We start from the raw sequence: 13,124 nt of genomic DNA on the forward strand, positions 1-13,124 counted from the left end.
GGTTGTTCTCTCCCCTTGGTATATGTGCTATGTGTGAAAACCAAGGGCCAAATAGCACTGCAGTAACGGCATCGTTAAAGTGAAGGCGGAGGTGAATCTTGCTTCAGGTATACTCACCTACCTTACTTATACCTGCCCTGCTGATCTCAAATCTACCAACAGCCATCACCACTTTCCTCTAACATTCTGACATTCTGACATTCCGTCACTCTCACATTATCGCTATCTTGATACTTGCCTGTATTGGCGTAAGTAACTTTAGAGGGCTTGTCTGCTCACTTGTGTAAAAGTCAATGTGCCCGCATACTTGGCTTCAAGATCACCAACATTGGCACCGCATGGTCAATGTTGCCTTGTTCTCTCGGCCTTGGACCACTTTCACATCTCTCCACACACGTCTTTTCAACCTCTTGCACAATATCATCCTTTCTTATACCGGCTCATATTTACCTCACCTCAAACCACTAGTTCCTCACCACAACACTTCTTCCGACCAACACCACCTTTCGTCATCATGTCTTCAAATTCCAAGGCAGGGTCACCAAACCTCTCTAGATTCAAGCAGGCTACTCCAGCTTCACCTGCTCTGGCTCAACCGAGTACTCCTACAATCGAACACAAGGGCAAGCAGCCGCATCTGCTTAATTCCAAACTTGGACCAGCTGTAAAAGATTTAAGCAGGTCTCGATATAGACTAAGCCCAGCTATCAAAAACTTGTCCAGGTCTTCAAAACCTACCGCTTCCCAGGAAACGAAGGGCCGCGCGTTAACAGTAGCTCCAAGACCACTCAGTTCATCTGGCAATTCTAATGCGTCTAAACTGCCTAGCAATGGAGCAAAAATCAAGGCTGCGAATTTAGGTGACCCGGTAGGCGATCATAAGCAAACGCCTCGCGACAGCCGACGAGATCCGTACGAAGTGGTCTCTGATAATGAAGCCAATGATCGCCAGAGAAGTAATTTTACGCCTGCTCCTCCATATAACCGAATTTCGTCTTCAGCAGATGTAAGAACAACCAACATAGCTGCTTCGATGAATCCCAAGCGCACGCAACCATCAACACCGGCACGCCCTGCTGTTAAACCGTCTATATTCATGGGCTCTTCCCAGGGTACCCGTATCTCTAGAGGTCCTCAGCGCTCTCGCCCACACACTCCAGCCACAGTCCCCCTAAATAAGCAAATCATCCTACTTGACTCGTCAAGCAACGAGGATACGAGTTCCCATATCACACGAAAATGCTATTCCGAATCTAAGCGCAGGTCAGGTGTTGGATCATCGACGCCAGCACACGTCCTCGCGAACTCGGCAGAGGGTTCAGTCGGTCGTTCCCAGGGAAGAATGATCCCGCCTCTCGAAAAGTCCTCACAACCTCACCCTGTTTCCTGTCAACGCAGCCCAGCCAAAATCCCTGCCGGTGCTGAGATTATAACGATAACCAGTTCATCGTCTGAATCAGATGCAGAGCAATTAGGTGGCAAGGTATCAACATCTGTACACTCGCCCTCCAAAACCATTGAACAACGTTCTCGGCATCCTGTTAACAGTCACCTAAGTATCATCGACAAGAAAGCTCAAGGTACAATCTCTCTACCGATCGATTCAGCACTACCCAACAAGAAAACAAACCGAGATAGTATTGCGCTTCAAGGAGCTCATGCCTCTGTTGATAGACATAAGCAGTGTTCATTCTCCACTGAGATCAAGGAACACCACAACAAATCCCCTACCAGTCCAAATAGCAATTCGCTACCCCCGCTTGATGAAAGTACTCCTGCTAATGAAGAGCATCCAATTCCCCAGCAACACACTGAAATAAAACAGCCGCAGAAAATCGATCAGGGGGCATCTCCCTATAAGTTTCAGAACACCAATAACAATTCCAATGGCCTAGTAGGAAACGACGAATCGGCCGACGCTGCAGCTCAGCAAAGGACCACCTCATCGAGACAACGAACCTCACGGGGTAAACACAGGGTCCAGAGACGGTCTTCCCTTAACAATATCGAAATGAAATCAGTTCGGAATACTCTTACACAATATAAGACCTCTAATGAGCTTCAAGGCTCCGAGCGAGACCAAGGCCAAAGTAAATCTAAGGGATCTAAGGACGTAATCAATCACCGTGCAAATTTAGGGGATTCCGGCACATCCACGACAGCTATCAAAGACGTGAAGAAGACTACAAAAGTCAGGTTCGAGAAGAAAGGTTCGCTATTACCTATAATAATAATAATAATCAGCACAACTTCGCTAATTGTATTTGTAGAGAAAGACGACATTATATCCGAGTCATTATCCGAAGAACCCAACTACTCGGACGATGAGTATCAACTAGTCTCGAATAATGAAGAGCAATCGGGCGAAGACTCAGATGATGAGCTATCTCTCCCTAGACGAGCTCGGGTCACGAATTCATCGAAAGGTATCGATAATATGTCATCGTCGTTAAGTCCCGGTCGGAAACTGCGTAGTAGATCCTATCCCAAGCCGACAACATCATTTACCCCGATCAACAAGCCAGCCCCCGGGACCCAAGAGCGGAAATCGACCACTACGTCGCCTACGATATCCAAGCTTGGTAGATGTCATTCGAAGCGCGTACGCATCATCACTGATACAACCGATTCTGATTCAAATGAATCTCGAGAGGGCAAGGGTAATAAAAAGAACGACAAGCCAACTGAATTCGAGAGAAAGTCGTGGTGGGATCCACAGGCGTGGATAGAAAGATATGAAACCGGGTTTATGATCGATTTTAATGTTGCTGACAGACTCTGGCTCGGTATAGGTCCATTCAAGGGGTGGATATCTGATGGTCCTGGAAAGGGGACTTATATGCCTGGCTACGAACCACCAGACGACGCGACAATTGCCGAAGCAGAGAAAACGGCTGTGCTCAGATATCATCTACGCACCTACGATTCAGACTCAGAAGATCATGAACAATGGGAAAGGGATTACTTCCCGGATAAAAAGAAGCCACGCGAAGACGAAGGCAGTTCCACACAGCTCGCTTCAGGCATGAACCAGGACACGAGGGTGACAGGCAGCCCAGAACGCTCAACCACTGACTCGCGAGAAGAGGAACGACAATCTATAGCCCCGTTGGCAGATCCAGATCAAGTAGCACTATTAAACCGGAAGACGCTGAGCGAGGCTCAGGCAATAGAACGAGCAGAACGTGCAGAGAGAACAGAGCAGTATGTGCTTACCGGAAACCCTAGCGGACGTATCAATTCCCAAGACACTGATTCCCATGGCCCAATAAGTAGTAGAACCGGAGGGAAACTTCCTGCCCGCCGCGTACCAACGACGAAACCTGACGACAGTACATCACCACCATCTGCAGCATCCGAAACAACTTCTACCCTAATTACGCGACAGTTAATAGCCGACTGTACTTCGCTTTCGAGCCCAATGAATCGACAAACCAAAGCTTCATCCTCGGCTCGGCATGTTAATGAGCAATGCAATTCCGACGATGACCGTTCAAGCATAATTAGCAGTAGCGAACCGAGTTCTGGTATTCCGGCTCGACTGTCCTGTGAGACGTCATCACTACCACCGGCGCCAGGAAGGGGTCAGAGCATGTCTGTCGGGTTAGAGCATCCCAGTGCCAAGCCAATCAACACAAAAGCCAAACCTGAATGGTTCATCCCACCCAATACCTCGACCAAGACTAACATAGAAGTTGTGCTACCATTTATGCCGGTAGAGGAGCGCGCAGAATACGATGTAGTTTCTCGAATTGATGACGATAAATCTACTCCGCTGCCGCCCACGTCTTTCAAGGAAATCAACGAAGCCACTCCAAACTTGAGTCTAGAATCAGACGGGTCAGGGGAAGAGACGCTCAATTACGTACTGCGCCAGTCGCCTACATGGCTACACAACATCACGGAGGTGGTTGAGCCCAGAGACGCAACAACGGACATGACGAAACCGCCATCCAAGTCACTAGTTAAATCATCTTCGAAGAAGCCATCTGTGGACCTAAAAAGTCCACGAAGTCCACGAGAACCGCGAAGACGCCTCTTTAAAGCTATAGCAGCGGATAATAGCCAAGCTGGCCAACATTCTTCGTCTAGGGCCGAGAGAAAGGAAAAGAGGAAAGCTTCCCCTACAAGTTTCTCCCCGGCCGGCGAACCACCCGCCAGCAAGAGGCAGAAGGCAGACAACTGTCCAAGCTCTAAAAAAGAAACTAGACCTAGCCAGAGACGTCGCCGCCGAATGCGAAAACAGAAAGAGAAGCAAATGTAGGAAAATGGCAGCCAGGATACGGATATGCGAACGCCAACGTAGCTAATCGGACAATGATTACGGTTCGACTACCTCTTCGAGACCTGATTTGACGATGTCGACCAACTTATATAGCAAGGGATTGTTGAGACTAGCAACTAAGATTTTATACATACCTAGTTGATGTTCACGGAATGAAGAACTAATAAACCATGCAAGTTCGACACTTTCGTTTTAGACGAATTCGGTCTCTTAGGGCACTCGCTATTGGAGAGTGCAGGCGTGGATATTGAATGGGTTGGTTACGTGTCGGTAGAAGAAAGTAGGATAATAGTAAGAGGGCGACGAAAGAATATGGCTGGCCACCTAGGTACCCAATCTACCTATATAGGTAGGTAATATGGTCTAGCCAACAAATGTCATGCCTTGTATATAATACGTAAGTCCCGTTCGGGCGGGAAGCATATACAAACATACCTCACTAGGTTAATATTGTCTTATCGTAGATCTGTAACGCCGGTACGGTGGAATGCGGGGAGTGTTTCCGTGGCTGATGATTCGCAGACCTTTTGGGGGTTAGGTTGTATTACTACGCCCGGTTGGCATCAATACGTATCAATACGTATTCGGATCACGGATCGTCCGGAATCAACTCGTTATGTCAAGCTGTCTCCTAAATACCTATACCCCGCAGTCTACATTTACTACTGAATAGTTCCCAAAGCGGCCTTACTTTACTGTTGTTCAAGATATTACATTTATCATGAGGGCTAGCTTTCTAGTCTATATCTATTTCATTTCGCATCCTTCGTTTTAATGACCCCCGTTTTTACGTAACCTTTTTTCTTCTGCTTCTTCAAAGTGCAGGAAAGAATAGGGAGCTCGATCTTAATTCGCGCCTTTGCTGGCTGCGATGAATGCCATAATCTAACATTCAGCCCTCGAAGCCAAACGCTCCGCCGTTTGATGTATACCCTCCTGGCTCGACATTATCCAACCCTCGTTACACTGCTGTACAAGGGTCGCAGTTGGCAGAACCCCGCTGTAGCCGTGTCGGTTTTTAAGATGGTCAAACTGGGTTCCCTTACTCGTCTGTGCCAATCTTCATCCCTTTCTGAGGGGGACTTATCTTCATCGGCTTTGTGCCCAAGCCATTCGAGTTCCTGAAGAATAGGACACCTTTTCCTTCACCCTTAGCGCCCTCGCTAGGCTCAACCCACTGGCACATCCTGGCACTGCGCCACATGGCCTTGATAAAGCCAAGCGAACCACCCCTAGTATCCGACCGGTAGTGGCGACCCATTACCTTCTGGATAGATTCACTAGCCTCGTCGGCATTGTAAAATGGGATAGTGGAAACGTAGTGATGAAGGACGTGTGTTTCGATGATGCCGTGCATCAACGTGCGACCGATGAATCCGAACTCGCGGTCGATTGTCGCAGCGGCGCCACGGACATAGTTCCATGACTCAGGCTTGTAGTGAGGCAGAGACGGATCGGTATGCTGGAGGAAAGTGATGGCAACTATTTCACGGTTAGTAATCTGCCCAACAGAAGCGGTCGCGCACAAGCAAAGTGGACTTACCCAACCAGTGGTTGACCCAAAAGTACGGTAGGAAATACCACACGAATAGATTTCCCCAGCCAAACTTATTGCCGAGTAGGACCAAGACTGAGGTGGTGATAGCCAAGCCCAGGTCGCTTAGAACGATCAATTTCGCATCCTTGGCCTCGAAAAGGGGGCTGGATGGGTTGAAGTGATTGACACCACCGAAGAAGCCGTTGCTCTTGCCCTTGCCACGTCCCTCTCTCTGGCGCTCGTGGAAGTTGTGCCCCGTGACGTTGGTAAGGAGGTAGTTGGGCCAACCGATAAGCTGTTGGCCAGCAAGGCTGAGAAGGGTCACGATAGGCGTCTCCTCGCCGAGCTCTGCGAGTTCGTGAACGAGCTTGCCCAAGCGGCTGGCCTTCTCTTCGCGAGTCTTGGGAACGAAGACCATATCGCGCTCGATGTGGCCAGTCGCCTTGTGATGCTTGCCGTGCGAGATCTTCCAGCTGAAATACGGGACCAATAGAGAAGAGTGTAGTACCCAGCCAACAGAGTCGTTCAGAACTTTGGAGGGGCTGAAAGACTGGTGGCCGCACTCGTGTGCCAATACCCAGATACCGGTTCCAGAAAGACCCTGGAGGAAGGTGTACAAACCCCACAAGGCAAAACGAGCAGGGGTATTCGGTACATTCTCTGGGGTCACATAGGTGTGAAAGAGGTAGAAAGTGATGGCCAACTGGGCGATATCTCGGAAGACGTAATAGAAGCTCTTGACGGCAGATCGCTCAAAGCAATGCTTGGGGATAGCATCGTGGATATCCTTAATGGTGTAGTCGGGGATCTCGAAATCGTTGCCGTACGTGTCAATCAGCTTGCCGTGAAGAGCGCTGTTGGGTTCGAGAGATGACATGGAGGAGAGAGAGGTAGAAGACGCGGAGGGCTGAGGAGAGTCGTTTGGGGACCCGATAGCAGTAGAAGGCGACGAGACATCGGTGTCCGTGGTGGTGGATGTCATGGTTCGCCGAAGGGCGGGGTTCTGGCGCGGAACGCCGGTAGCAACTGCAGAAGCCATAGTGAACTGTGATGGATATCTGCTTGGATATCTGCTTCCGAGTGTTGAAGTAGAGAAGAGAGGAGGGGGGGGACAACTCGTCAACGATTGTCAGGTCGCTCCTAGCAACCGCACTACTCTCGAGTTTGTGGTCAAATCTAAGTTGTCCGTTTGTTTAGGATCAACGACGAGAACCGAGAACCCACGGCAGCACAGCACCGGGGATAATCTCTAAGTGGGAAAATGTCGATTAAAAGGACGAATTGATAAATAAGGAAGACAAAGTGACAGTTTTGGTTTATATTGGCAAGGTCGGAATTCGCCTCCAGTCTTCTAGATGGAGACCAACCCTGCGTTATGGAGCGAGGGTATTATGTACAACTTAACCTATGGGGAAGAAGGGTTTGGCAATAAAGGACAAGAGGAAGACAAAAAAAAAAAAAAAAAAAAAAAAAAGAAAAAGTCGAATCGCTTAAGTCGTTACCTTCAATGCGAACGTTCCCACAATACCATATCCATTATGTACATGTATGTACGTACACGTAACTTCCTAGCTTAAACTTTGTATTACACATGTATCGTAAGTCTTCCGATAAATTCCCTAAGGTATTTTATCTTCCATCATTTGGTACGCATCTACTTGCGCATATCGTTTTCTTTATTTCCTGTATACACCACAGTACTATTACCTACTTGGGTATACAACACTTCCCTGCTTAATCGATTTGTTGCCCAAGATTCTGTTACCCGGCCCACATGCATCTTTCAGGGTCTAACGCTAGGTACCTTACTTTCCATATATCCTTGCTTATTTGGGTATTTTCAATGCTACGCCGCCACATGCAGAAACGTTAGAACTCATTTTACAGCAATATAATATACATGTATGTATCGTATACATATGTAGTAGCATCTGATAAAATCGTATTTGCGGATTTGCGGATTTGTTGGTGAACGGCTATGATTCTCTTACTTCTCACCGCCTTTCATAGTTTGTTCATCCAAATATTTCCAAGTAGACTCCCGGTTCGTTGCCATTAGCAGCAGGGCTAGACCCGGCACCATACGAATGGCGTATTGCATTTCTTACATTATGTAGCCTTGTGTGGAATTGATGGCTGGCTGGATTCCTACTATCAACCTATCCAAGAAAGACGTCTACATAGACCACTTACACTACATCATGTACATACGGATTACATTGAGGTGTTCAGCTAATTCATACATTACATGGTAGTACTTCCACCAAAATTACATAGGCCAAACCGATTTGATATATTTCTATTCCGTACATACATACAGCCCGGTCACGGGCATATCCAAACTCAGTAAAACAAACATTATTATCGTCATCACTATCATCACCGTTATTACCATTATCGTATGTCATCATACAATACATGACCTAGGCCATCGTTCGACCAACCCCGTCCTCGGTTCTGTAAGACAAGACAAGAAAAAGCAGCGCGCTATGCGAATACATACCTCTATACATTACGTACATGCTCTGTAACATACCGCTGAGTTCGGAATCTTGGGGGAAAAGGAGCAAATAGGCTGGTGACAAGTGGCGAGAGGCTTGTTGAGTCCAGCTCTTGCTTAAACTTCTGTTCCGTACCCAAGGTGTCTTGGTCGGATAAGAGCAATTCAATGATGAGGATACATAGCCGCACCTACATATTTCCCGGGACTATGTAAGTAACGCAAGATCCGCTTGTCGATCGACGCTTATCTCGTGGAAGGGGCAGAGATACACTATTCACATCTAGATAAAGGTGGCGGTAGCGGTAAGATATCAGAACTTGTTGCTAGTTAACTATGCGTAATGTATGGCAAGTTATTAGAATGTATTTCAACGGCCTTCTATATTACAAAAGGTACCTACGGATTACCTAGCTTAAAGAACAGTCTTGCTTTATCTCTATTATTGCATAATACGTTTACATCTGACTCTTCACATGTCCCCCTTGATTTTCCCTTGTTCCCGAATCGTGGAATGCATGGTTCATTCAGGGGGTGTGGATTCCCGATCGAGGTTCTAACTCCAGAATGGTGGTTTCTCCGCTTCCTCGGGATCTTGTCACTTTTTTTTTTCTGTTGGGGATCGCCTGGGATCTTATCCTACCAAATTGATCAATTGTTGAGAAATACAGATCCTTGCAACCTTAACCCATCCCTTGTACCCCTGCCTACAGCCCTGAGAAGTCTTGCCAATCATCGGCTTCTCCACGTGCGGCGGCAATCCGTTGTCGCTAATCTCTGAATTGTACATATTCTCGTTGTGAGAACCAAATATACCAACGCACCGCATTTAGATAGGTAGGCTATTCTCTAATACCTAAGAAAGAATATGAGAAATAAAAAAAATAAAAAAAAATATGAGCGTCAATATGAGCGTCGAATCTTCCATAAGATATACGTAACTCATGTTACCTTTAAATCGTGTATATCATACACTTGCCCTTACTTACCGTCTTCAATGGCCGTTGATTCGGGAGTGAACTCAGCGTTACGTCACAATTCAAACTACATGTGTAACTTGACTGTGTTCGGTTGATACCCCAACATAGAGGTTATTATTTCTTTTCAACTCACATGTGAGACAATCCGGTCGTATTCGGGATTGCCTCATGTCACCCGGCCTCATCGAAACTATAATGATGCAAGTTCCATGCTTTCATTATCCTCACGCGGCTACTTGCAACATGGGCCAATATGATAGCACTTCAAAATGTAATATAGCATCTAAATTCTTGTGTATAGGATATATCTATGTATTATACCTAGTTACCTGATCGCAAACTACCTTCTAATGTACATACATTTTTACCTACCTACCTACCTACTTAGCCTATTACAATTCATATAGTGTGAACTTACTAGGGCACCCGTTCACCAATTACCCCTGAATCCAATAGCGAATGACACTAACCAAACCACTAGTAGGTAAGTCAGTCTTTTTTCTCTATTTTCTTGACAACCTCCTCCATTCGTGACAACTTGCGCCATAGAGTATCCAACTTATCGTCGTCGTCAAACTTACCAAAATCCACCGTGTCCGTTGTCTTCTCTCTTGTTGCCCTCTTGACGTCACGTCTGGATTGGTTGTAACGGTCGAACTCGCGAGGCCCCTGTCTATTACCCATATGCTTTCCCCGGGGACAATCTGGTTGTTGTCTCGGTTCGTACCTGCGCTTTCTCCGTCTCTTTTCCAGACCAGGCCTCTTTCTTCCCCTTTGCCTACGCTTTGCCTCCCTGGGTATGGCGGGAGGTGCGAAGGGGGTAGGTGGTGTAGGTGTATGGCTATCCTCGTTCAGTAGCTTAGGAGCTGAGGTATGGTGATCATCTTGTGTATGAGGTGGATTCGTCTCGCCCTTGCTTTTCCCCACGGGGTTGTCATTTGAAGATCCAAGCGCTATGTCATTTGCAGCGTTTTCTCGAGGAGTGGAAGCTGTACTAAAGTGCAAACCGAGTCCCAATTTACTCTGGTCTGCCATATTATGCGTCTTGGGTGCGTGTCCTGGTCCCTTCCGTCTCTTCACCGAGCGAGTGTCGCAAGGTGAAGTAGCCTCTCGGGATTCTGGCAAAGCGATACCCCCAATGAAATCGACTTCTGAGATATCAGATCTAGACTTAGACTTGGACTTGGACCTATGTCTCGAACGCTTCTTTGATTTCGAGCTGGATAGCACATTAGTAACCCCCTTGGCCTGTATCTTTTGAGTATCTTCATTTGAAACCCCTTTCGGTCCAGTAAGATCCTCCGAGTGGCATGCATGTATCTCTGTTTGTGCTTGAGCATGATCGGAAATTTGAGGGTCTAGATATACTTGCGAAGCATCATCTTTATGCGTGACTCCAACGTCAACAGGAGTTTGAAGTATATGGAGCTCTTCAGAAGTAGATGCGTCGCTAGAAGGCTCAGTTTTGTTCGCAAGCCTCCTTCTATATAGTTCTTCTACGTCAGGGAAGCTCTCGTCGTCAGAACTATCGTACCTATGTTGACGAGCAACTGTCGGAGAGCTAAACTTGGACGACATTGTGTCACACGATGCCACACCACCGCCGTAGCAAGACCCGGCGGTCCGTCGATCTCTGGGCTTGTCCTGGGGTCGCCCAAAGAGGCCGGTTGAACTTTGAGAGAATATTGGTAGCCGATATTCGGAACTCTGCTTCTGGTTTGGTTCATGTTCTTCCGCGGCAGGAACACGCTCAGGGGGCTTCGTGCCGTAAAATCTCCATGGTGTGATCCTGTTGCACCTAGAAGGTTTCTTCGATTTGGGACTAGGTTTTCTCGGTGGTGTACTGGTGTGTGGGATTTTCACTGGTGCCAAAGGCTTCTGCCACTTCTTGGCCTCATCTGCGAGGAACTTTCTTAATGCTTTCGGCGTGCCGGTCTTCTTTGAGGTCGACCCCTAAAACTTGAGTGTTAGCTGGTCAAGCTAGCCTATTGCATTCTCTTGAGAGTGCCTTACAGAAGATTTCTCTTTATTGGCCATGAGCGGCATAAGACTTCGCTCATCTTCCCTCGCGAGGATATGCGCAGACGTTTCTGGTCTTTCTTCTCTTACTTCGTGCTGGCTAGCCATAGTGTCTTTGCTACTGTCTTGCAACGTTGAAACTGCCACATCGTTTGGTTCTATTGTCTCCATACTAGCCTTTGCTCTATCCCGACCGGCACCAAGGGTTGCATTCATGTCTCCAAGTAACTTATTTCTCAAGCTTGCCAACCCAGAACTCGGCCTAGGGCCAGTAGCACCTGTGCTTTCAGTTATTGGCGTCGGTACCTCGCGGTTGACGGTGCGCTGATCAACACTAAGAAGGCTCTGACGAGCTACCTCCAGCCGTACTTCTTCGTAGGACATACCATCAAACGCAGGGTGGTATATAACATCTTTACGAGAGACGGAAACAGTCTTCCCGAGGCGGAAATTTGATGGCACTGTTCGCCCTTGTATATTTTGGCTGCGCAGCCGGAAGTTGATTATGCCAGCAGCGCTTATTGTCGCAAATACTGTCTGTCGGAAGTCTTGCTCGGCTGTGACGTTCATACCTGTTAGAGGTATCTGACGAGCGTGCCAACCGACCAGAACGCTCTCGCCTGCAGAATAAGTACTGGGTTTAAGATGTCGTGACGGGGCAGAACTTGGATTAATACTATTGCAAGTATCATCGTTACTACTTCGTCTTTGCTCGGATCTCGGTGTCTTGACAGCAAGAGTAGTGGTTGAATAATCGTTTTCCTTGTCTTGGGCTTTATTAAAATGTTATGTTGCATATACAATTGAAGGTCTCTTTACTTACTCTTTAATGGTAGCTTCGGAGGTCTACGAACAAGAGCCTCTTGTAGGTGCGGGGATGCTCCTGATGAAGATGTCCCCTGCTGGTTAGAACTTCGCTGAGCTAATCCGAGGACGGACATCTTCTCGCCTGTCGTAGTCCTATTCGCTTTAAGTACGTTGATGAATCCTTTTTCCAGCTCCTCAAGCCTTTCCTGTGTAACTGGAGAAAGATCTGGAGAGTTGACTCCCCCTGAAACTCTCTGATTAGGTTGTGCTGATGGCAGATCTTCTGACGTCGAAGGTACAACACTTTGGACATCCACCTCAATCGACTGTAGTAGTGTTTCTTTAGCCTCTAAACCGACAACTGCATCATTCTCTTCCCCGTCATCGTCTACGAAATCCGACTCGTCCTCGCTAGAATATAAAGAAAGGTGAGGGCCTCTCGAAGATCGTTCTATATCGCGAATCTCCTTCTGAATGCCTTTCCAAATCGGAGCCGACAAGGTCAGCTCACCAATCTCTTGGGGTAGTTCGGTACCGGCTATTCTATCGCGAAACATCTTCTTAAGCTTCTTCTCTCCCATCGCTTCGCGTATTACTTGATCAGCCTTGGCGGTTCTGGTTATCAGATCACGACACCTCCAAACCCGCACCCATCTGTCGATCCACTTGTCACCGTGAACCATCCGAGACCGTCTCTGCGGTGGCGTGGTGCCTTTTGTTTGTTTGCGTCGATTCTTGCAGATCGTATTGATGGCTTTCTTCACTTGAGCGTATTTATTGAATACGCCCGCACGGACGGTGGTAGAAAACTCTTCCATTATTGACATCCAGAATTCTTTCTCAGGGTCCTTCCCCGTAGTTGGGCAATGAAGAAGCCTTGACCTATGTTTATGGCTGATCTTGAGGAGTTTTGTCTTCTCAATCAGTAAGAGTTGCTTGGAGCTACCAGATACCTCGGACCCAGCCATTGTTCGGCGTGTAATGGGGGCTTGAGGA

The 13,124-nt window shown here is 47.4% G+C and overlaps 3 protein-coding genes across 3 annotated transcripts; 1 reads left to right on the top strand and 2 right to left on the bottom strand.

Moving 5' to 3' along the window:
* The first annotated feature begins 666 nt into the window (after nucleotides 1-666).
* Nucleotides 667-4,778, top strand: F4817DRAFT_350438 (uncharacterized protein). Its single transcript, XM_049304941.1, has one exon. It carries the CDS (start codon nucleotides 1,034-1,036, stop codon nucleotides 4,262-4,264), a length of 3,231 nt encoding a protein of 1,076 aa, XP_049154963.1. The 5' UTR covers nucleotides 667-1,033; the 3' UTR covers nucleotides 4,265-4,778.
* Nucleotides 4,779-4,897: 119 nt separating this feature from the next.
* F4817DRAFT_265259 (fatty acid desaturase-domain-containing protein) lies at nucleotides 4,898-7,019 on the bottom strand. The gene is made up of 2 exons (XM_049299353.1): nucleotides 5,829-7,019; nucleotides 4,898-5,767 (listed from the first exon to the last, which is right to left on the bottom strand). Exons 1-2 carry the CDS (start codon nucleotides 6,859-6,861, stop codon nucleotides 5,328-5,330), a joined length of 1,473 nt encoding a protein of 490 aa, XP_049154964.1. The 5' UTR covers nucleotides 6,862-7,019; the 3' UTR covers nucleotides 4,898-5,327.
* Nucleotides 7,020-9,791: 2,772 nt separating this feature from the next.
* Nucleotides 9,792-12,955, bottom strand: F4817DRAFT_319967 (uncharacterized protein; the record flags this gene model as incomplete). Its single annotated transcript, XM_049301132.1, has 3 exons — nucleotides 9,792-11,255; nucleotides 11,316-12,088; nucleotides 12,145-12,955. The coding sequence occupies 3 exons, from the start codon at nucleotides 12,953-12,955 to the stop codon at nucleotides 9,792-9,794; spliced, it is 3,048 nt and encodes a 1,015-aa protein (XP_049154965.1).
* Between the last annotated feature and the right edge of the window lie 169 nt (nucleotides 12,956-13,124).

The sequence above is a fragment of the Daldinia loculata genome (assembly GCF_022478755.1).
Source record: "Daldinia loculata strain CBS 113971 unplaced genomic scaffold F4817scaffold_70, whole genome shotgun sequence".
Classification (NCBI taxonomy): domain Eukaryota; kingdom Fungi; phylum Ascomycota; class Sordariomycetes; order Xylariales; family Hypoxylaceae; genus Daldinia; species Daldinia loculata.